The sequence below is a fragment of the Lepisosteus oculatus genome, chromosome 14 (genome assembly GCF_040954835.1).
Source record: "Lepisosteus oculatus isolate fLepOcu1 chromosome 14, fLepOcu1.hap2, whole genome shotgun sequence".
Classification (NCBI taxonomy): domain Eukaryota; kingdom Metazoa; phylum Chordata; class Actinopteri; order Semionotiformes; family Lepisosteidae; genus Lepisosteus; species Lepisosteus oculatus.
The window spans coordinates 16,534,959-16,559,647 of record NC_090709.1 but is presented as its reverse complement, the minus strand read 5'-3'; the positions used below and the strand labels follow the sequence as shown (position 1 = coordinate 16,559,647).

The 24,689-nt window shown below is 43.5% G+C and overlaps 1 protein-coding gene and 1 pseudogene across 1 annotated transcript; one reads left to right on the top strand and one right to left on the bottom strand.

Moving 5' to 3' along the window:
• LOC138242774 (zinc finger and SCAN domain-containing protein 2-like) overlaps nt 1-24,689 on the top strand; it is a 587,776-nt pseudogene that overhangs the window by 387,386 nt on the left and 175,701 nt on the right.
• On the bottom strand, nt 8,482-21,121 carry LOC138243335 (antigen WC1.1-like). Its single transcript, XM_069198897.1, has 11 exons — nt 21,035-21,121; nt 19,717-20,026; nt 18,633-18,935; nt 14,841-15,155; nt 14,101-14,244; nt 13,784-13,882; nt 13,442-13,513; nt 12,650-12,784; nt 9,676-9,759; nt 9,416-9,487; nt 8,482-8,779 (listed from the first exon to the last, which is right to left on the bottom strand). The coding sequence occupies exons 1-11, from the start codon at nt 21,119-21,121 to the stop codon at nt 8,628-8,630; spliced, it is 1,773 nt and encodes a 590-aa protein (XP_069054998.1). The 3' UTR covers nt 8,482-8,627.

Here is a 24,689-nt window from a genome sequence, read left to right as displayed (position 1 = left end):
TCGAAAAGAAAAAATCCCATTCTTTTCTCTTCCTGTTGTGTGAAAGTGATCAGCAGGTCTTTTTTTCCCAATCGGAGGCTCTGAAAATAGCGTACCGCCCACTGCGCTCCGTCAGAGAGGGGCGCGGCACCGAGAGAAGGAAGAGGTGTGGAGCGCACCAGTACAAAACGAACGTTCTCCTGCCTGGAGTGCTTATGGCAGCAATCGCGTCTGCATTTATAACTTAGTTTTTAAAATAATCAAGCAATATGAAGCATCTCTTTTTACTTTTAAGTCACTTAATTATCATTAAGCACAGCTTTCTCACCACTTAGACTACTTTTTGATACCATCCTTAGACAAAGCAGAAACTTCTTGTTCTGTCTAATGACATTACAAGTGGAAAGATTACAGATTTTAATCGTCTTTAATTTTGTTACGTTATACATTTTAGAAACGTTTCATCCATACAAACACCACAAAACTATTCTCGATTGTATTTCTGAATGGTATGTTACACTTAGTTCACTGTGTTAAATACATCTAATTAAGAACGTTAGGTGTTAGCATAAACTATTAGCAATCAATATTAAATTTAGCACTGTAATAGGTTGTTGCACTAAAGAAAAAATAGGGTTAAATATAATTCAAAATATTTTGCTAACAATGTTAACTGTTTATAAATAATAAATTGTATTAACTAAAGAGTAGGATGGCACAGTTGTTAGTATGCTTTTTGTTTTGTTTCTTTTTCATAAATACAACAGTAGTACCTGATGTCTCAGTGGCTTTCAAAATTAAATTATGCATGCAAACCTGTGAACTAGAAAGATAACTAAGATGTCCATCCATTTATAATGGTGGCAAAGTGGTTAGCATTGCTATCTTGGAGCACTGGGGTCCTAGGTTCAATTCCTGCCATCCTGTGTGTGTGGGGTTTGCATGTTCTCTCTGGGTTACATGGTTTTTCTCCATATGTGTGATATGACTCCCTCTCGCACTCCAAAACATACTGGTAAGTTAATTGGTTAATGGGAAAACTGGCCCTGGTGTGTGTGTTTGTATCTGTCTGTCCTGTGATGGACTGGCACTATGTCCAGGGTGTATTCTGCCTTGTGTCCGTTGCTTACTGGGATAGGCTCCAAATCCTCTGTACTGGATAAAGAGATTAGAAACGGATGGAAGTAAAGGCACTGTGTGGATGGAACTATACACAGTGTTTGAAACCCACTATGAAATGGCAGCATCTCACTGAGAATAAAATATTTTATAGTGCTGGCTTAAGGAAACAGCCTTTCCAACTCTGTTGCACATCAGTATCCATACCCAATTATTTAAACAAATTGCCTCTAATTATAAACATCTTAATATGTTGGAACTGTGGATCCGCATCACCTATGTTTGCCCATTCCTTCAATTCATGTGCATCCAACACACAGTTCAATGCTAGTGTAGTGTGCTCTCTGAAGGCACCAGTTCTGTAGGATTTGGGCAGTTACTGGGACAATTATTAAGTGTAGCAGTAAATCACAAAATTGATTCTTTTGATGGCTTTAGAATCCAACCATGCGATATAACTCAAACAACGCACACACAGATAGGTACTAATACATGAGGATACATTTATTAATACATAGAATATGCATGTAAACCTAACAGATCTTATCGAGAGGGTTATCAGAATACAAAAGGTATATATTCAGTCAGTTACGAAGTGTTACATATATCAAGAGGACATACGTTCAGTATATCATTCATTTAGACCGTTTCGTAAATGAACTTGGTTATAACTTCTAGATTAGATACTCAAAACAAGTACATAACTCTTAGGAATTAAATTGATATCAACTGGTTGGGATAACAATTGAATTCTCGAGCTGTAATGCATTGAAGTTGAATACTCATCCAATCTCTGGGGATTCAGATCTCCTGCGGGCACAAAGAAACAGTTGCAGGCTTGTTGCTGTCCAATCCCCGCTGTCTGGCTCGGTGCCAGGCTGTGCTGTTTGCGACGGTGCGCTGCTGATGCTCACTGACCGGCTAGTTAGTGTTGGCTTTAACTAACACAGTTTGCGCACAGGAGAAAAGATGACTGTGGGTCCCAGCAAGTAAGGAAGAGGACCGGTTCGTTCCTGATGAAGAGCTAGTTCTGAATAGTGATTCAGCTGTCCACATTTCCGACCTGTCCACGAGGCTTGCTGCTGGTGCTAACCTCGGGTGGATCCTCTGGTTACTCTCTGGCAACCTCCGCTCTAGACTCTTTGAACAAAGGAAAGTTCTGGCACTCGGACACACTGGCTGTTCCGTGGTTGTCCGGGCTGAGTCTCAGGATGGTCAGGAGGCGCGCTGCGAGAATGTCCTACCCTTGGGAGCCTTCTGCTCCTGGGCCATCCTGCCCTGGAATTCTCCTTTGAATTCCCTTTAGAAAAGTCCACAGAATTCTCCACTGAATCTCTTCTGAATCTCCCAGGCTCTCTGTGTTGCCTGTTTTTACCTGGAGGAACTTCAGCTCGTTGATTGGCTGAAAGTTCCATGGGCACCAGAGTCCCACGTGGGTTACTCGGCCCTACCAGTCCCTGATTGGTTGATCAAGGTGAGATATGAGTCACTTACTCCTGACACTTAGGAATGCAGTCCAGATGTCCATCTGGCACTCCCTAGACAGATAGGCGCCAATGGATGACCATTGATCATGATAGCCAGGCTTAGCTAAGTGCATCCCCACTTGGGAGCTGTCCCTTATCAAAAGAAAACATCTTAAATCAGCCTGCATGAATAGCTTCTCTGTGGCTGCACCACAGAGATGAAGAGAGAGATGGGGCCTCATTTAGGAAAGCACAGCAACACTTAATTCTGTCTTATTAACAAGCATTGCCGCTACACCCCCTTCCTGATTTCTTATTTTTTTGCATGTTTGTCACACTGAAATGTTTCAGATCATCAAACAAATTGAAATATTAGACAAAGATAACACAAGTAAACACAAAATGCAGTTTTTAAATGAAGGTTTTTATTATTAAGGGAAAAAAAAATCAAAACCTACATGGCCCTGTGTGAAAAAGTGATTGCCCCCCTGTTAAAACATAAATCAACCGTGGTTTATCACATCTTTGGAAAGTTCAATTTTTCGAGCCACACCCAGGCCTGATTTCTGCCACACCTGTTCTCAATCAAGAAATCGCTTAAATGGGACCTGCCTGACAAAGTGAATTAGACCAAAAGATCCTCAAAAGCTAGACATCATGCTGCGATCCAAAGAAATTCAGGAACAAATGAGAAACAGAGTGATTGAGATTTATCAGTCTGGAAAAGGTTATAAAGCCATTTCTAAAGCTTTGGGACTCCAGTGAACCACAGTGAACCACAAATAGAGGTGCGGGTTCAAATCCCACTCCCCACAGTCAAGCGTTTTACCCTGTCTTTTTTAATTGCTCTTGTTGTGCTCACTGACAATCACAATAGGAGGAAAATAGAGAAACTGTTTAGCAAGAACACAATGGACAGGAAAAAGCTTCATGAACACTTGAATGTGAGTAGCAAAAGTAAGGTATGCATTCAAATGTTGAAGCCCGAATTATAAAAGCAGCAGAAGAAAGGTGCAGCACAATGCAATTTGTGAGAATTAGCGGGTTTGATGCTGCTATTTCATTCTAATTTTCAAACTTGCAGAACCAAATAACAAAAAGGTTTCATGTGTGACAGCATTCCGTTGGAAATACCATTTCCATGATGTATTCGGCGAACCTGAATGAAATATTTCAGTGCTGGCTCAAATGCGAGGAATTTCAGAAAAACCTGGAAAAGGAACGCTTGCAGTAAATGACATAAATTTAAAGCGTATAGTCTGCATGAACAGAGCAACGCAGCGGTCTGTAAAACAGATCTGAAGCCACAAGTCCTCTTTTATCTCGGTCAGCGCTTTCCGATAAGATGGCTCTGCAGAAGACATGAGAAATGTTGAACACATTGTTGCTATTAGTGCTACTCATGCTACTGTAGTTTTAAGCTCGTATCAGTGGGCATGTACAGTTGTACAGGGGCTAGACTACTTTGCGCCGTCCAAATTCCATTATGTGAATTTAAGTTTTTTTTTAATAACAGCATTAAAATTACAATGCGTGCTCAAAAACCGTTACTTATTAGCTTAAGAAGTAGAACTGTTTTGACAAAGTGTGGTGTTTGAACAATAAACGCTGAAGTGTTTAATACTTTTGAGCAGATCTCCCTCAATTTAGACAAACTCCTGCTCGCCCGATGATTTCAGAAAAATATCTGAATCGAGGCTCAAAGTGGAAAGAAAGCTGAATCCCGCAAAGTCATAAGACATTGGGGGTCACTGTACGCTATCACGTCCTGCCTGCACTGTCCTATTAAAAGGGATCAGAAAGGACACAAACACAAGGACCCTTGAATCCCTGATCTTGAACTTAAGGGTTGCGAGCTCTACCGATTGTGCCTCTCTAGCTCCTCTATTACAACAATAATATTACTCGCGTTGATTCAACATAGTATAGTTGGCTGCTAGCTAGAGATGATGGCATGATGGCCAAGTGGTAAGGCATCTGTCTCATAACTTGTCTGTTGAGGGTTTGAGCCCTGTTTATGCCTCCATTCACCGTCATGTTTTTTTTTATCTAGATCTTCAAGTAACTTGCAAAATGTCTCTTATTGTTACTCTTTCTCAAAATTGAAGCACAAAGTTATCTGTTATAGCCATAACAGAATGCAGAACTTTATTATCTTTTCACAAATTAATACAGAATAACACAAAGAAGACATTTTATAGTCTTATATTGAAACCACTAACGGTATCTATGCACACATTCACAAGAGTTTACAATGCCAATAGAAAAACACATTTGCTCTGGTAAATTAGATCACATACCATGTTAACTCATTTCTTCTTAACACAACATTTGCTGATGTTCGAATGGAGGGAAAGGCAGTTTCGCAAATAACCCACAGGTCTGTCACCCTCGGGAGATGTCAAGCACATTGAACTCCTTGCACATGAAAAGTGCCAGATAAAAGCCATTTCTCATTTTTTTCTCTTGGTGTAGACAGGAAATCGTGGGTCCGAATGCTATCCTAGCCTTTCTTTGTGTTTCATGGTACAGAGTTCATTGCTAAGGGCAGTTGTCTTGGTTTAGATTAACGCAAGCACTCATTAATTTTAAAGAAATTCATACAACTTGCAAAGATGAAAAACAAATCTTCCTTATCAATACAGAAGACATACTGCCAATTGGCAAAACAAATCCAGCATTTATTTTATTCTTCAACCAAAAAACCTGACTTAAGAAAAGTGATGTGTCAGAGACCCTGCGGCGCAATCAGATGTTAATGTAACGCATATGGCCGACAGGCACTGTGTAAGAGCCGGCTTACCAGAGCGGTGACGTTGCCGCCCTTCCCTGTGATAGCAGGACTACAGCTACTGGGCTGTAGAGAGGTTTCTCTTTGGCTCACCGGTCTGGGTCCCTGCTGAGCGATGTGGGAGTCCTGGGTTCGAGCCCCCGGCGGTGCGGGGCCGACCTAATGTGGCAAGGGCGCCCACCTGAACCCTGTTGCATTACATTAAACTAATAATGCCTGCAATCTGTCTGTTTTACTTCTAAATTCTCCAAATAATCTCTTTTGTATTTTGGAAATATTTTAACTGAGGATGTAACAGGTCTATAAATGAATTATCCTGCCACCCATTCGAAGATAAAATTTTACAGGTGAAAATAATTTTCTTGGAAGTTGGAGCTGTTAGTCATTATTAAAGATTCATGGTAATATCGACTTATTAATGATTATAGCCCGTCTACATCAAGCATACAATCCTGCAGCCTTTGTGGCACCCAGCGAGTGCATCCACTGCGTTGAGGTGGAGTCTGGTGGTCTGGCCCCTCAGCCCCCCCCGGCCCGGTGAAATCTGGACCTGGCTGCTCCCAAGGCTCCTTTGCGTCCTCCTGTTCCAGGTTCCAGCGCCCCCTCGAGAGACCTGAAGGGTGCCAGGTGGTCTCGGTGCAGGACCACCACCCTCCCCTGCTTCCCAAACCAGACACAGTAGCAGACCTCCCCCACGACCTCTAGGACCTCCCAGGGTACCTTCCAGGCCAGAACCAGCTTCGGGCTGAGGCCCTTGCGGTACCGTGGGTTGTAGACCCAGATGAGGTCCCCAGGTCTAAGAGGGGTCCCCCTGCAGTGCAGATCATACAGTAGTATCGCTTCTGCTGTACCCCCGCCTGAGTCAGGCTGCTTCAAGCGAAGCTGTGTACTTGCAGCATCCACTGCTGCAGGTCCCGCTCATAATCCGTCCCTGCTGGCTGTACCAGCACTTCTCCCAGCGGCCAAATCCACCGGGGCGCGCAGTTCCTGGCCGCGGCACCACAAACTGCCACCTTAACTCGCCGCTGGAGGGCACCCGCCAGCCCAGGCGCAGCACCCCCTCCCTCACCTCCAAGGCCTCCCACAGTGCGCACAGTGCTGAGACAGAGCGCCTTCACGGACTTGGTGTCCTTTCAGCTCCACCTTCCAGCGCAGCACCTGCCCAATGTCGAGGTTCAGGGACGTGGCTGTGGGAGGCCTCCTCACGCTGCTCCCACTGGGCGCAATAGCGGCAGTCCGCTGCCTCGCACTTTCCTTTTAACCTGCAACTCCCTCGTTTCGTCTGAAGTACACGTATATGGCATCTTTGCATCAGATTCCACCACGAAAAGATCAAACAGTGTCGGCAGAGGATAAGGAAATCTCCTGGCCCCTATGGGGATTGAACCAGCAACCCTGGCATTAGTGGGACCATACTAACCAACTGAGCTGACCAGCAGCGGGGCTGGTAGTGCTCTCTGTGCAGCATAAAAGTTGAATTTAGAGATGTTTTTTTTTTGTTTTCTAATCTGAATTCCAGGCTTTCTGAAAGTGGACAAAAATGGTCCAAGTCACCGATTTTCAAGTCATCTTGGAAGAGGACTGTGCAGCATATTAGGTATTTAGAGCATTTTTTACTAAGAATTGAAACCCTTGCACTTGTGTGTTGCTTCCCCGTGAAGTGACTGGAGAAAAAAAAGAAGAAAACCGACACTTAACTGGTGCTGTTAGGTCAGTGTGTGTGCGTTTAAAAATAGTGTCTTTAACTTCCACACTGGTGGGAATATAGTGGAGAGATGCAGATTGAAGTGGGAAAGATTTGTGTGATGTAGCGGCGAGATTCTTTACTGGAAACTGGAAACTGAACTGCTGTTGTTTGGTTTTGGTGCTGAAAACATCTGTAACACAGTAACAGGACTGAAAACACCTTGTTCAAACAAAATAACTATCAGTATTTTAGAACTCATGCCATTTAAGGATATTTCATTACCATTGTGTTTATATGTTATATATTGTATTATGTTAATAATTGCTCTTTCCGTTCCCCAAAGCAGCCAGCATAATATTTCCAGCAGACAAAAGCTTAAACGCATTCATAAAGGTCCAGAGTGAAAGCATATATAATATTGTTTTACACAATCTCCTAGTGTTTTGCAAAGTTTGTTTATTTTATAGGTGGCACAGTGGTTAACATTGCTACCACTCAGTGCTGTAGCCCTGTGTTAAATTCCTGGCAGGTTGTCTCATGTTGTGCCTGATTTTGTCTACAGTGTTTTTTTGTCCTTTGTGTGGATCAACTTATACAAATAAGTTGATAAACATTTAAAATTTCCTCCTCCTCTGGGGTTGATATTATCATTGTGCTGATGAAGTGGTCAAAGACTCCTTATTTTTTATTGATACTTTTAATATCTTTTAGCAATCATTATGCTAAAAAATAAAAACCCTGTGCTCAGGTTGATGATATAATCACACTGTTGCAGGAAGTCCTTATTGAAAATGTTACAACAACGCAAGTCCTTATACTCAAAAAGTAGATGGGCGGGCAAAAGTCAAAAACCAGGCTGGAACACTACAATTGAGACAACAAATCCACATTGCAAAGGCACAAATGAGGTCAGAAACAAGTGAGAGTCCAGGAAGCAACGATGAGTTCAAACCAAAAGAAGAAGAGTACGCGCACTAGGAAGCTCCAAAGAGAATCTGATTTAGTGCGGGAAAAGAGGAGGGTTAAAGTAGTGACGGGAGTGAAAGGCGATAGGAATATTAGTTGCGGCGTGAGCATCTGTTTAAGTGGGTGTGCGTGGGAATGTGAAGGCGTTTGTTAGAGCGGGTGGAATGCGTGACCGTGTGAGTGCGTGCGGAATTCGTAACAAAATCATACTTTAGAAATTACATGCAGATAACAAAAATGGTTTTAAAAACTTTATTGCAGAGCAAAATTTTAATAACAATCAAATCAGTTACAATCAAAAGTGGTACATTCAGAATTATACATCAATTAATGTTTTTTTTCTAATTTCTGAAACATCAAATTATAAAAAAGAAGAAAGACTGAGCAGAAATGGGATGTTCAAGCCTCCGTTTTGTAAAACACAAGCTGTAGACACTGAGGACTGTATGGAAACAGTGAAGTGGACTCAGGACACAGACAGTCTCAGTGTGGAAACAGTGGAGTGAAGTGGACTCAGGTCACAGACAATGTCAGACAGTCTCAGTGCTAAGAGCAGGTCTAAGACTGTGTGACTGTTGGTGAAGCTCTTCTGTGTCTAGACCTGCAGGAGGAGCTTCTCTCAGACAGCCCTGTCAGTCTCACAGCACCCATCCTCTCCCTGAAACTCGTCCCCAACATCATCGTAGTTAGTACTGTCAGGGGCAGGGGCTCCTTCTTCAGAGGGCAGTGTGTGCAGGACCCTGTCCACTCCAGGGCCAGTGTGGGTGACACCTGACCGAGAGACACAGATATTTTAGTTGATATAGAGTCATTCCTGTCCATCAGCTGTCCTCTGCCTGTCCCCACTGAAGAGATAAAGCTGCTGAATACAGAATACGACCTACCGTTACATTTCTCTCTTTGTGAACCTGGATGTTACAAAATGAATGGCAATCTATCTCCCTGTTCTAAAAATGTTCCCACTGGCCAGGAGAGGCTGTTTTTAGCCAAGGGAATCTCAGAACAATTAAAGTTTCTAGAAACAACTAAAGTAAATTGAGGTAAACGTTATGGTTGCTTTGATCACTGAATCACACATCCCTACATCTTAGCATACATCTCCTTACTTTGAAGGCCCTGAGAATTGGAAATGTTGACAATAGCCATGCGTATCTAGATTTTTGAAAACACTTCCATAGTCACAATAGTATAGTGAATGGATGTTTTAAGTTGTTGTAATAATCAGAGATTGGAACAGTACATTGTGAGAGTATTTGCTGATTTTATGAACCAATCTAAATAATATACAATTTATTGATAGAAACATGACATGATCTGCAGTGATACAAATGGCTGTTAGATGGATTACTGGGGGTTATCTTCCCATCCCTGAACTACATCACCCACACTGGCTGTAGCCCCATTTACCTAAAGTGGTGCCTCCCTCACTGTCCCCCACATCACTGTATCCAGAGGGTGTCTCGTCAGAGAGGAGTCTCCCTGTGAAACGAAGAGCAGGTCAGTAATGGCTCTGTCATTCTGACACAAACTGGCCTGTAAGAGAGCTTTTCTCTTCCAGTTAGTGTTTATTTGCTGGTGTGAAATTAGGTTGTAACTAATTTCTAATGACAAAGGTTAGTGCAGGCTGGTACAGGGCATACTCATAAGTCTTAATTATAATAACTCACCTGACACAGTGTCTGGGCTCTGGGGCGAAGTTACAGCATCATCATAGTGCTCTGGAGCCTCTTCTTTCACAGAGCACATCTCTCCTGAACCACACAGAGACAGGTTTACTGTTACAAATCAGATTTAACCTGTTAGTCCGGATCGCGGTAACCGAGGGGCACTCCTGTCTCCCCAGATGACACTTTATATTATTAAGATAAATGCGAGATAAACAATGTTTGTTTGAAACCACTCCACAAATTTTCTCACATGCACGTATTCTCCAATATCACCACCTGAGCGAGGGCAGAGTGCAAGACCTGGAAATATATAGCCCAAGGGAAAGAGAGGGACCGGAAGGACAGCAGGCAGGAAACTAGGGACAGGACAGAGAAGGAGCACCCTCTGGCTGCAGAGGGCGTGACAGTACCCCCCCCTTCATGGGCGGCTCCTGATACAAATAAATAAGCTGCACAGCACTGGGGGGAGGAAAAACCTCATTTAACTGAAAATAAACCTGCGGGAGTCCACGGCTGGGAGCTACCCCCTCCTCCGGGGTAAAAACCTTTATTGGGTGGAGGAAGGGGGGTCGAGTAGAGCTCCGGAGACTTAAAAAAAAAGTACACAAGCACAAACACAACAGACAAAAACCTGGGAAAGACCAGGGAGACAAACCACAAAAAACAGATAGCAGGGGGGGCCAAAACGGTGGGGAATCCAGGAAGAAAAAAAATCAAAACATAAGGCAAAAAACAAGAAAAAACAACAAAAAACCCCCGGGGGAAAATACCGCAGACTGGGCAATGGGCACGTTCACATTCTAACGCTGATATAGGAGTGGACAACCTGAGGAAAGCCAGACCGTAGTCGCTCACAGACACAGATTCCCGGAGTGATATCCAGCGAAAAGAATGGAGGAACGGCAGAACTCACCAAGCTGATGCTGATATCGGAGTGGACAACCCGAGGAAAGCCAGACCGCAGTCCGCTCACAGACACGGATGCCCGGAGTGATATCCAGCAATCAGAATGGGAGAGCCAGCTCAACATTCAATCACTGATATCGGAGTGATCTACCCGAGGAAAGCCAGGTGCAGGACCCGCTCACAGGCACGGAAGATCGGAGTGATATCCAGCGATTAGAATAGAGGAACCAACTAATAATAAACAAAAAAAAATAGCCCAGAGCAAGAGAAAAAAAAACTGCGGCAAGACAAAAAGCGCCGCTCGCGGGGTCAGAAGGTGGCTAAGTATTCTGTCACGGATGTCCAAAGGGACTAACCGTGGGGAGCAGGAGAGCGGAAAAAGACCCATATGCGTAGCAGCGAGACGGGAAAAAGGCCCGGGCTCGATAGTGCAAAGAGTTCAGGAATGCTGTATAGAAACCTATGCCCTCAGGGAGCGGACGTGGGGCGCCCTGGTGCTAGGCGGGTCTCAGGACATCCAAACATCAATGCTGAGCGAGGGCAGAGTGCAAGACCCGGAAATATATAGCCCAAGGGAAAGAGAGGGACCGGAAGGACAGCAGGCAGGAAACTAGGAACAGGACAGAGAAGGAGTTTTTTTTCCATATGTTTGTCTGCTGAGTGGACACATTAAGAAATATAAGAAATTTGACTATTCACACTCAAAGCCAAGGGGGTTAGCTTCAATTTTAGACCTGCTATGTTCTGCTGCAGAGATATAACAAATGTTTTAGGGGGAGGAAATTCCAGGTGGAAATTGTCTAAATATGTCAATGTTAATAAGTAGTTGGAGACCTGGGAACATGGTTATATAATAATTTTCACATAGCTCTATTTTGTTTAAATTAAAATGGTGAATGACAACAGAGTAGCCTGTATCAGAACAAAAAGCAATGGTGTGAATCATTGTTAAATATCTGAAGAAGAGCTGGACACTGGCAGCAGAACAACCCAGAGAATAATCCAGACTCAGTGTGATGTTCTGTGCAGTGCACAGAGAGAGTAAAGAGAGTCAGACTCACTGGGATTGGTGCAGGAATTCTCTGTAGGATTGGACTGAAATAACCCACCTGACAAGGCATTTGGACTGTGAGGTATAGTTACAGCATCATCATAGTACTCTGGGGCTGTCAAGGAACCAATACGTGGAATAGGAGGATCCTTATGCGTGACCGGAATCCCACAGGACACAGAGTAGCAAAGGGACAATCCAAAAGACAAAATCCAAAGGCAGGGTCGATAAGGGAGGCAAAGGGTCCGGTAACGAGAGATATTCAAAACAATTCAAAGGCAAAATCCAGAAGGCGAGGTCAAGAGGCGGAAGCAGAAGATTCGTAACAGGAGATCAGTCAAAAGGTTAGGAAACGCACACTGGAGAATACTAAGATAGGCTTCTCAATAGTGAGCATGGGAAGGTGTGCGAAGGGGGTTTAAATACTGAAAGGAAAGGGGTGTGATTGGATGATTGGTTAGGGAGTGAGAATTTGAGGAATCTGATGCATGTGAGAATGTGCTGGGTTCAATCAGGGATGAGATTGGGAAGCAGAGGTTCCGGGAATGTAACGTCGTTTGCGAGGGAGAGTGTGGGGCGTGACAGGGGCCTCTTCTTTCACAGAGGACATCAGCTCTCCTAAAGCACACAGAGCACAGCTTCACTGTCACACAGCAGAACACATCTCATCTAGAGCACAGGACTCCTGGAGCTCCTCAGAATACACTGATTAACTGAACATCACACTAGAACTAAAATTCCAGACTAAATACGGGAGATCAGGGAACCTGATTTCTAATCCTATTCACTTCCATAATAAATATAAAACTACTCCTAGATTTTAACTTATTTGGGCGGGGTGAAGATGTGAAACCTATGAGATACTGAAGAGGAGCTGGACACTGGCAGCACAGTGACCCAGACTGATAGCGCAGAGCTGAGACCATAGAGAGTCAGTTTAATGTGACTCTTGCGGAGTAACTGAAAACCCAGTATTCAGAGGCTGAGATAAAAGGGAGAGTAGAGAGTCAGACTCACTGGGATTGGTGCAGGGTTTCTCTTTGGGACTGGACTGAAATAACCAACCTGACAAAGCGTCTGGTCTCTGAGGTACAGTTACAGCATCATCATAGTGCTCTGGGATCTCTTCTTTCAGAGACGTTATCGAGTCTCCTGAACCACACAGAGACACAGAGAATATACACTTCAGGACTCTGACTCACTTAACCACAGTGCTGCAATCACTTTTAACATTAATAACAAACTGATGTTCATATGAACTGCAAAGTAAGTAAAATATGTTTTCTATGTAGTTATAGTAAAGTGCAATTCTAAATGCACTTTGTGAGATAAAAGTAAGGCAAAACTCCAGGGTGAGTCTTATAAACAGCAATCAACAGAATCTTTAATAATTAGGTCAGGATGCTGGTGTTAATATCTCATCTGAAAGGCAGTGTCTATTGCCTTTAGTTTCCCAATCATCATAGTGGGACAACGATCCTGATTTCTGCTCCTGAGGGAAACAGTAACTGTTGCATCAACACTAGTTAGAGCTGCAGCCTAACTATTCTTTAAAGGTATCCTCTCCCTCTACTGATAAAGTCTAGTTTTGTTTTGTCTTAGCCTCTGTAATCTTTTAAGATCAGGCCAGCATTAGGCAACACTGAAGAGCAGAGTTAATAAGGTGTCAAACACCAGAGGTTATATTTGTAAGATTCAGGATTTTCTACACAAGTTCTCTAGATTTCAGCCTGGTTTGGGATGAGAGTGAGTACTGGACTGCAGATGCCCCACTCCCACACTGATCCCCCTGACTCCATCTCCCCTCACCTGGTACTGGGTCTCCCTCACTATCCTCCACATCATTGTATCCAGAGGGCAGCTCGTCAGAGAGGAATCTCCCTGTGAACAGGAGGACAGATCAATAATACCTGCAGTCAGACAGCAGCCTCACTGTCCTCTACTGGCTGTTCCCACTGTGTGAGAAGCCAGAGTGTGAAAAGTAACACAGCGTTTGTTTTTAGATCAGGCACAGTGCTGTGCTGATTTTCTTTACTCTTGAGAAAGAACTACTATCTGAAACCAGTGTGGTGAGATATTCTACAAGTGTAAGTCTTCAGATCCTCCTCAGAGGGTGAAGACCAATCACACCTGAACACTCTCTCCACTCACCTCTCCCGGAGATGTTGTAGGTTCCCTCTCTGGCCAGTTTGTACTCTATTAGCTCGTAGACAGCATCATGATAGGGGGTGTGTGCTCCCTTAGATAGGGCTGTGTTAGGAAACAAACACTCAGGATTAACATGCAGTGAGGGGAATAGAAGGTATTCAGTTCAGTGCTAAACTTTGTCTTGGGCATCTGTGCACATAAATATAATAATTCTTCACATCTGCAAATTTCTGCAGATCTCGATCTTAGAGTAAAGTCCACATATCAGTTTCATGTGAGTGATAGTAGTGACCACCAGAGGTCACTAGTTCCCTCCCTACCTTTCCTCAGCTTCCTGTTGTGGATCAGCTGCCACACTAACAGGGCCAACATCACAAAAAGCAGAGCCCCCAGTGGCAGGAGGACCGGGAGCGAGACGGAGAGGCCTCCCAGAAGCTGTGTCTGGGGTGTTGTCCTGGTGCTGCCTGAGGGAGAGGGACACAGATCAGAAAATGATCTTCTGTGTCTTAATCTTCAATCTCAGTAGTGATCTAATCTGGACAGAGATTAGAAACTGGGGATTTACCTGTTTTCACTGAAGAAGTGCTGGTGGAAGTAGGAAGAGCTATAATAGAAGATAAAATGTTTTTTGATGACAAGATTCACAACAATTCTTCTGTATTTCTTGACAAAAATTAAACAGAGAGGCCACAGTTCATAGAGAGAGCAGTACTTCTGAAAATCATGCAATCTGCCAGCAGCATCATTTAGACAAACCAAAATGTATTTTATTCCCTTCTGTTAACTGCATTACCTGTTCTCACTGGATGGCTTTGAGATTCCCAACCTGAAAAAAAAAGAAAAGGGATGGGTCGAGATTCAGAGAGTATGAAAGAGAGATGATGAGCCAAGACAAATACACACTGCACTAATATAGAGTATTTAATGGCCACAAGGGGTCATACTAATTGTTTTTCTAATAGGCAGAATTTGTATTTGCATCTTCATTATTATTTACATTTGTATTCCTGTACTGAGAGCAGCCCCAAATACCCTGGGGCCTCCAGCAGCTCCCACTCACCTGTACAGATGACCCCAGCGTCCTCCTTGTGCCGACAGTCGCTCTGTCCCAGGGGAGGGTGCCAGCAATCCCACAAGTGGAGCTCACTGCCCCTGCAGTTCACCTCGTCCAGCCAGATGGTGCTGTTTCCTGGTCCGAATGATCCGTTTCCCACTGCGCTCACTGCGTCCCCACAGCCCAGCTGTCTGCAGACCACCTGGGCATCTTGCAGGTCCCAGGAGTCATCACAGACTGTCCCCCAGGAGCTATTGTGATAAACCTCCACCCTCCCAGAGCAGTGACCTCCTCCTCCGACCAGCCTGAGGGGCCACTGGTCTAGTGAACAAAATAAAACTGATTAACAGACAGAGACACAAACCTCATCAGCCTGAGGGGCCAGTAGTCTAGAGATTGGTTTGACACATCTTATCCACATCAAAGCAAAATACATCTCGGCTACTGTCTGGTTTGTGCACAGACTATTTGTTATTTGTGAAACAAAATTGAAGAACACCTCCTCCTCCAACCAGCCTGAATGGCCAATAGTCTAGGGAACTAAATAAACCTGATTAACAGACACAGAGACACAAACTCCACCAGCCTGTGTTCCATTCTTTGTTCTTCCTTCCTGGTTTGACACATTTAATAAACATCAAAACAAAATACAGCTAGCCTACTGTCTAATTCAGTGCACTGACTGTATTTGTTATTTGTGAAATAAAATTTAAGAATTGAATTATTTTATCAACATACAGACACATTTTGTAAACTCACTTGAACATGTTTCCTGGCCTGAGGCTGTGGAACAGGATTTAAAAGAATTCTTCTCTTCATCTAAAAGAAGGAAAACCCTGTTAATTTCAGATTAATAACTTTTATACTGGACATTCTGACATTAATGAGTATCATGTCAGAATATGTTAGCTGCAGGAATAAGTACTCGTGCAGTCATTACGTCTTCTTTTGTATTAGATATTTATTTACTTTAATTTTTAATGTATGGATTGTGTATATAACAAATATTAATTGCAACTTGAAAATGCTGTGACTGCCAGCTGTAAAGCTACAAAATATGGAAACTGTGTGAAGGTCTGAATACATTTGTAAGACACTTGCATGCATACCACTTGGTAAACCACTGGATTTAATGTTTTACACACTGTGGGATTAGGGATTAGAAACACTAAACTCTGTTCAGGGGTCTGATAAAACTAACATTCATCACTTTTGACAAGTGACAGCTCACCTTATTTCCTATTTAGCAGATTGTTCAGTCTCAGAAGTGGGAAATATTCTAATCAGTGTAGGCATCCTCTCACGAGGCACCAATAAATGTAGGGGTTTTGTGTATTTACTGGGACAATTATTAATTGTAGCAGTAAGTCACAAAATGATTCTTTGATGGCTATTAGAATCAACCTTGCGGGATAACTCAAACAACGCACACGCACGGTTTACATACTATTACATGAGAATATATTTATTAATGCATAAAATGTGCATATAAATATAACAGATCTTATAGTGAGGGTTAGCAGAATACAAAAGGTATATTCAATCACGAAGAGTTACAAACCAAGAGGGACATACATTCAGTATATCATTCATTTAGACCGTTTAGTAAATGAACTTGGTTACAAATTCTACACTAGATACTCAAACAAGTACATAACTCTTAGGAATTAAATTGATATCAACTGGTTAGGATAACAATTGAATTATCGAGCTGTAATGCAGTGAAGTTGAATACCGATCCAATCTGTGTGGATTCAGATCTCCTGCAGACACAAAGAAGCAGTGTCAGGCTTTGTTGCTGTGTCCAATCGGTGCTCTCTGGCCCGGTGCCAGGCAGTGCTGGTTCGACATGAGAGAAGGATAATGTCACGGAGGTCCAAAGGGACTAACCGTGGGGAGCAGGAGAGCGGAAAAAGACCCATATGCGTAGCGGCGAAACGGGCTAAGACAGTGTAAAGTGTTCAGGAATGCCGTATAGAAACCTATGCCCTCAGGGAGCGGACGTGGGGCGCCCTGGTGCTAGGCGGGTCTCAGGACATCCGAACGTCAATGCTGAGCGAGGACAGAGTGCAAGACCCGGAAATATATAGCCCAAAGGAAAGAGAGGGACAGGAAGGACAGCAGACCGGAAACTAGGGACAGGACAGAGAAGGAGCGCCCTCTGGCTGCAGAGGGCGTGACAGATAAGGAGGGAGAGATTTCTGCTGCGGTGCACTGCTGATGCTCTCCGAAGACCGGCTAGTTAGTGTTGCCTGAACTAGCGAGTTTGTGCACAGAAGAAAAGTGACTGCAGGTCCAAGAAGGTCACACTCTTTAGACAGGAAGAAGACCGGTTCGTTCCTGATGTAGCCCTAGTTCTGAATACTGATTCAGCTGTCCACAGTTCCGACCGTAGTTCACTTGTTGATCAGGTGAGCTTTCGCAGTGGGTTCACGAGCCTTGCTGCTGGGCTAACCTTGGGTGGATCCTTTGGTTATGCGTTGGCAACCTCTGTTCTCGACTCTTAGAACAAAGGAAAGTCCTGCACTCGGACACACTGGCCGTTACGTGGTGGTCCGAGCCGAGTCTGAGAATTTCCAGGAGGAGCTGAGTCTGAGAATGTCCAGAAGGCTCGCTGAGGAAGCCCTGTGCTGCTTGTTTTACCTGGAGGAACTACAGTCGTTCATTGGATGAAAGTTTCATGGGCATCAGAGACCCACGTGGGGTTAACCTGCCCTACCAGGTCCTGATTAGCTGATGATGAGTAACAATGCACTCTGACCTTAGAGTTGTAAACAACTTTGGATGAGACTCCCTTGGAATCTCACAGACAGTAAGGTGCCAGAGATGACCATTTGTTAGGGTGGTTGATGTGTCTCAGCCTTTGGAGTTGTTCCTTATCAGGCAAGGGAGCAGCAAACTTAATTCCTGTATTTTTAATAAGCCTTGCTGCTACATCAGTAATGGGCAAGGCTAAACAGATATTGTGTGACTCAAGATAAACACCACAAATACAGAACATTATTTGCTAGGGATAAACAATATGAAATCACTTTTACACTTTTTCAACTAGTGCTCTTTGGCAACCGCTACCTGTTGTGTACAGATCGAACATTACTTTCTCTTCAATTAAGACATTTAAAATTCCCTTGAAACTCAAAATATTTTATTTGTTTTTGTCTTTGATAATAATGATAATAATGACAAGCATGTTAGTCTCAAACATCATTTTTAATTGTAATAAGAGCCACTAGGTACAGTTTTTGTGAAACTAATCAATTGTTGATGTGTTTAGGTGTTTAGGTGCCAATGTTTCCCCCCCTGTTTTGTGCAGATTTATGTTAAATTAGCTTCTGGGCCATCCCATCATAATCCTAACCTTCACAATTTTACTGTCCACAACAGACTGTGGTCAAATACAGTGAAACACTGGGCTGTCTGTAATCTAGTCATGATCTCTTTCCCCTGTTTTTTCTGATAATAATGAAAAGCATGTTAGTCACAAACATCATTTTTAGATTGCAATAAAAGCTACTAGGAGCAGTGTTTATGAAACCAATCAATCATTGACGTGTTTAGATGTCAATGTTTTCCCCACCTGAAGACAGATTTATGTCAAATTAGCTTCTGGGCCATCCCACCATAATTCTGACCTTCAGTGTCTTACTGTCCAACACAGGGTGTGATCAAATACAGTGTACCACTGGGCTGTCTATTTCATTTATCAGTCATGATCTCCTTCCCCTTCACCCTCTTCTTCATATACACACACATCCAGCCCCTGACGACCCTCAGACAGGTGGAAGAGGGAGTTCTTACCTGAGCAGGTGATCAGAGCCACTTCTGAGTCTGTGCACTGGTTCTGATTCCAGGCAGAGGAGGGGCAGTGCCATAGCGTGGAGTCGTGAGGGCGACATTTAAATTCATCAAGCCAGTGAGGAGCGGAGTCCCGTCTGGGGGCTGAATCGACGACACGCCCACTCTTCCCACAGTTCAGCTCCTGACAGATCAGACTCACTGTGTCCTCACTCATGCTATTTGAGCACACGTTGCCCCAGGTGCCATTGTAGAACACCTCCAGCTGACCAGAACAGCCCTCGGCCAGTCTCAGCTCCTTGAACTCTGGGGACACACAAGTGGACAGACTGAGAGAACCCTGCTCTGAACTGACACAGACTTTCTAGATTAAAGACCTCAGATAGAAACAGTGTGTCTGCGAACTACTGTGACATTAGGATATCATAATCTTTTTTCCCAAAATCATATTAATGTAATGTAATGGAATGTTGTTTTTCAATAAAAAACAATGCAATGGTGATATTTGTTAAAATTAGTGCCAACATCAGTTTGTAAATTTTCTGTAAATTACAATCCAAATTGAGAATCTTTTGATTATGTTAAGACTTGCATCATCCAGGTGGATGCTGCACATTGGTGATGGTGGAGGGGAGTCCCCATTAACCGTAAAGCGCTTTGAGTGAAGTGTCCAGAAAAGAGTTATATAAGTGCAAGCAATTATTATTATTATTATTATTATTATTATTAATTATTATTAAGCACCCCATTACAAATACAATTACAATTACAATACTATTTCAAATTCAAGTTCAGGTTTATTGTCATTATACTTATATACAGGTATATGGTATAACGGAATGCTGTTTAGCTAGCTCTCAGAAAATACGGAGTACAAACAAAAAACAACAGTACAATTGTGTAATAAAAGAAAGACAGAGACAACAGGCTGTGTGCAAAAACAGCAACAGGCAATGTGCAAAACAACAACAATTTGTTTTCACATTACTGTCCCTGCTCTTGTCTTGAACTGGGGATACTGTACTTGCTCCTGGCACCAAACACGCTGTTGTATGAATACAGTCTTGGTGTGATTGGAGACCTGTACCTGAACACACCACTCCCACGTCCTCCTTGTGTCCACACTCATGCTGTCCCCACCCTGCTGAGGGACACTCCCACAGAGATGACTCGTTCCCCAGACAGCCCCACTCGTCCAGCCAGATGGGTCCAGTTCCCTGGCTGAAGGAGGCCGGCACTGGGGCACTGAGGGCCGCCCCACACTGGAGCTGCCTGCACACCACCTGAGAGTCTGCCAGGTCCCAGGAGTCATCACAGACTGTCCCCCAGGATCCATTGTGATAAACCTCTAGCCTCCCAGCACAGTCGCTTCCTCCTCCAACTAGCCTGAGGGAGTGCTGGTCTAGGAGCAGAGAGTCAGAGGTCAGTGCAGTAGATCTAAGAGATCACTGTGACCTCTAGTGGGAGATAATTTGCTGAACATCAGCTAAGGGACAGCAGATGCAGTGCAAGCAGCTTTTATGTCCTGCTGCCTGACTGTGCGTGTTAGAGAGGTTGAGTGGAACAGTGTTGAAAACCTCCACACACACCTGCTGCCTCAGAAAGCCACAGTCTGAGATGAGTAACAGAGATGCCAACACACACTGAAAGCCCTGGAGATTCAGAACAAGGACCGGTTCATACCTGGTGTTACTGAGGAAGGAACAGAGGAAGATGGGATACCTATCAAACACACAGAGAGAGAAAGTGGAGTGTGAGCTGTGTGTGAGAGGAGCAATTTAACACCAGCAATGAAACTACAATAAAATAGAACTGACTAATGACAAAATGAGTCATCATTCTCACTTTACCATTTCCAAGGGAATCGTTGCTACTTTTCGAGTCTGTAAAAGAGAAGGAAGGAGCTCATTACTGTCCACAGGATTGATCTTTCACCAGTGGAGTGTCGTGTCAGTTGTGTGTGTGGCACAAAAATTACTTCTATTAACCTTGAGCTCCGGATTCTCACTTTCTCTTTTGTGCAGTACCCTGCTTACTTGTGCTCTGAGTTAATTAATGGATTATTACAGATATCAGGCAATTACATATAATATAATATAATATAATATAATATAATATAATATAATATAATATAATATAATATAATATAATATAATATAATATAATATAATATAATATAATATAATTACAGTATACTGAGTTCCAGGACATTCTTTCATCGGTGATGTGAATAACAAAAAAAATTCTGTATTTTTAGTGAAAATACACTGAAATGCATTAACAAATAACATTTGGGCATCTCTATCATTTTACTGGCTGTATGTAACAGAGCAGTTATTTGGTCAGTCATGAAGACAGTGTGCTGCTGTGTGTAAACACATGATTTTTAAAAACTTGATTCTCACCAGAGCAGATGACTCCTGCGTCCTGTCCATGAGAGCACCCTGCTCTCCCCCATGAAGAGACAGCACAGCGTGAGAGACGGCTCTCATTGCCCCGGCACTCAAACACATCAGCCCTTACTGGTCCACTGCCCTGTCCAAACCAGGCCTGTCCTGGCGCTGCTACAGCCTCCCCACAGCTCAGCTGCTGGCAGAGAACACTGGCATCTCTCAGGTCCCAGTACAGGTCACACACTGTCCCCCAGTCCCTGAAGAGCCACTGTAACTCCACTCGGCCAGAGCAGGAGTCAGAGCCGTTCACCAGCCTGAACCCTGTGTATCCTGCAGACAGGACAAGGGGAGAGCAGACACAGTGTCACAACACAACAATATCCTGCAACATCTAGCAGTTATCCTCAACTCTGCCTTCAAGTATACAGTAAACCCTCAACATAACATCACTGATGAATGGAACTCTAGAGCTCTTCACTGATTAAATCCACAGTACTGACTCAGACAGAGTTATACTAACACTGATGAATGAGGCTTATTCAGCTCTTTACTGATTAAACAGCTGTGTGAATTCAAGGGCAGAACAGAGCGGGTCCAAGTTATATTTGTTATTTCTGTTTTTCTTTTAGAGAACAAATCTAAACCATTTTACATATAATTACCATTACTCAGCCTTAATTTTACACTTCAAGAAAAAAAAAAACTGGATGAGACACTCAGAGCCCCTGTATCAAAAGACACAGGGCTGCTGCTGCTGCTGTATTGACATTGAATCAGGGGAGGGGTTATAGAGCAAAGACTACTGGGAAGGACATGCTGCAGATTTATGTTGCAGTGAGCAGGTGACTGGCAGGAGTTGAGTGTTGTCTGTCTTTCCTAAACTTCTCTTATTTCACTTAGGAACTACATTAAAAATAAATGGAATCAATTATCCTGCTCTTACCAAAACATACCAGTCCCACGTTGTTCTCATGCGTGCAGTTCTGTGATTTTGTGGATGACTTTGGACAGGAGAAAATCTGAGATTCGTTGCCCTGGCACTGGAATTCCTCTGTCCAGACCTGTCTCCCCCCTTTCCCAAAATGAGCCCCCTTCAGCACCTGTGAGGGAATCCCACAGCCCAGCTGTCGACAGACAACTTCTGCGTCCTGCCAGTCAAAGTCAGAGTCACACACTGAGCCCCAGGTCTCTCCGTGCTGCACTTCCACTCTTCCAGAGCAGAGATTATTGCCTTCAACCAACCTGACCCCTCGATGAGCTGGAATATCAGAACAATAACAGAGATCACTGTCCCTGACCAGCTCGATGAGCTGGAATATCAGAACAATAACAGAGATCACTGTCACTAACCAGTGTGACACCTCAATGAGCAGGGATATCAGAACAAAGAAACAGATCACTGTCCTTGACCAGTCTGACCCCTTACATGCACTCTAGAAAAGACCAAGACTGTCACAGCCTGGTTCTGGTGGAGCAGGACTGTCTAACCTGGGCACTGACAGACACTCTGGACAAGACCAGGACTGTCACAGCCCAGCACTGATGGAGCAGGACTGACTGACCTGGGCACTGACAGACAATGTGGACATGACCTGGATTGTGTTTCTTCACATGAAAGCAGATCTCAGTGAAAGACACACTGTAATTTAATTCAGCACTATTCACACACACCAGGGTCTAGCAGTCAGCTACTGGCTATAGTTCATTGCAAGAAAATTCAGGAACATCAGATACCCATAGAGGCCTTTAAAGGCTCTTTAAGTTCCAATCTTTAAACTTTAATTCATCATCATGAGTATGGTTCAGTATAACCCAACCTATTTTCCAATATGACAGAGGAGGTAAGAGGTTAGACGTCCAATCTTCAATAGCAAAATCATTGAACAACTGGACTGAGCCAACAAAACTTGATCTTGTTCATTTATACTTATATACAATTCAGTATTGAGAGCTCATTGCACAAATCAATTCTGGGCTCATTTGTATCAGACTGACAGTTACTCAACCACCAAAAGTCTGCCCTTTGGCCAGCTGATACAGCACCTGAACACAGAACACACTGTAGCACCAAGCTCTAGAACACTGAGTCCAAAATATCATGAAAACACATTAAAACACACCTTAAACTGGCCAGATCACTGACACTGAAACACCATTAAAACACACCTGATATTGACCAGATCCACTGACACCTGGAGAGAAGGCAATTCACCCCACAGCACACCAGAACCCCAGCATACTCTAGCCTCTCCAGTGTTTAAACAGTAAGGGCAGACAGATAACTAAATATAGACTCACTGACCACAGTCTGGCTGTTTAAACTGACCAACACCCAATGTCCAGGGAAGACAAGGTGAACTACATGCTCAGATAGTCTCAGACACTTCCAGTTATCCTGCTGTACAAACACATGAATGAGAAAAATGAGTTTTCCCAAACTGAAGAGTCATGTGCTGAATTTACACTTTATCCTTCATATAGTTATAGAATATAATTATCAGTAAATTATAATTTATGTATGACATATATTTATTGCTTATATTTATAAATACTATATGATTTGTGTTTTAAAGGATTTATTTGTATGTTTATTAAGAATATTCCTAGCTAATAGTAGACAGTAAGAGAGCAGGAGGAATAACTGTAGGGAAAAAGTTAGTGAGAGCTGGTTGATAATTTATATGGTTTGGATTTATAAATAAAGGCACACAGTGACAGTGTGGAGTGTTCTCAGTGAGCAGGTCTCAGCAGGACAGGAGCAGTGGGAATGGGATGATGGACAGATGGATCATGATGATGGACTCTAGATCAGTGAAGGAGTTTTAATTGTCCTCAGTGCTGGAGGCTGAAAAGATGAAAAGATTCTATGTCTCCTACCTGAACAGATCACTCCAGCATCAGAGTCATGGGAAGCGCCATAGTGTTTCACTTCAGTTGTTCTGCAGTGCCTCAGCGCAGACACTGAACCTCTGCAGGAGACCAAGCCTAGCAGGACTGATCCAGATCCTGGTCCGAAGTGAGATCTTCCTGGTGCTGAAATAGCAGATCCACAGCCTAGCTGTCTGCACACCACTGTAGCATCATCCAGATCCCAGATAATACTGCGAACTGCCCCCCACTCTCCTTTATAGTGAATCTCCACTGTCCCCTCACAGGGACTGGCACCATTAGCCAGCCTCACATCAGCACTGCCTGCGGAGAGAGAGAAAAGTATCATTACCATGTTTACAGGATATTTTGTATATTTATACTGCACATACTCAAAATGTGTCAGACATTGAAATTTACTTTAACCTGTTTGACTGGATTGCTAGTCCATCTTCCTGTGAACTAGAAACTGGGGACACACAGAAGGTGGAACACAGAAAATCTAATATCATTTCAGACTGTATGAGATAGTAGATAATCTACTAGCACAGTGACTATAAGAAGGGAGAGATTCTGGAGAGTTTAGCAGCACAGTGACTGTGTCACGTAACACCAGGCTAGGGGAGGTAGACCCTGTGCGTGGCAATTCAGGTATCTGTGGTTCAGTGCCAAAATGAGGGACGAAGACATGGTCTTGGACAAAAGCTAGGAGGTCAAAAAGCCGGGAAGGTTCCGAGAGCAGAAGGTACAAAAACGGGAGGCGGAGTCGTAGTCGAGGACAAGTGAAGAGTTGAATTGC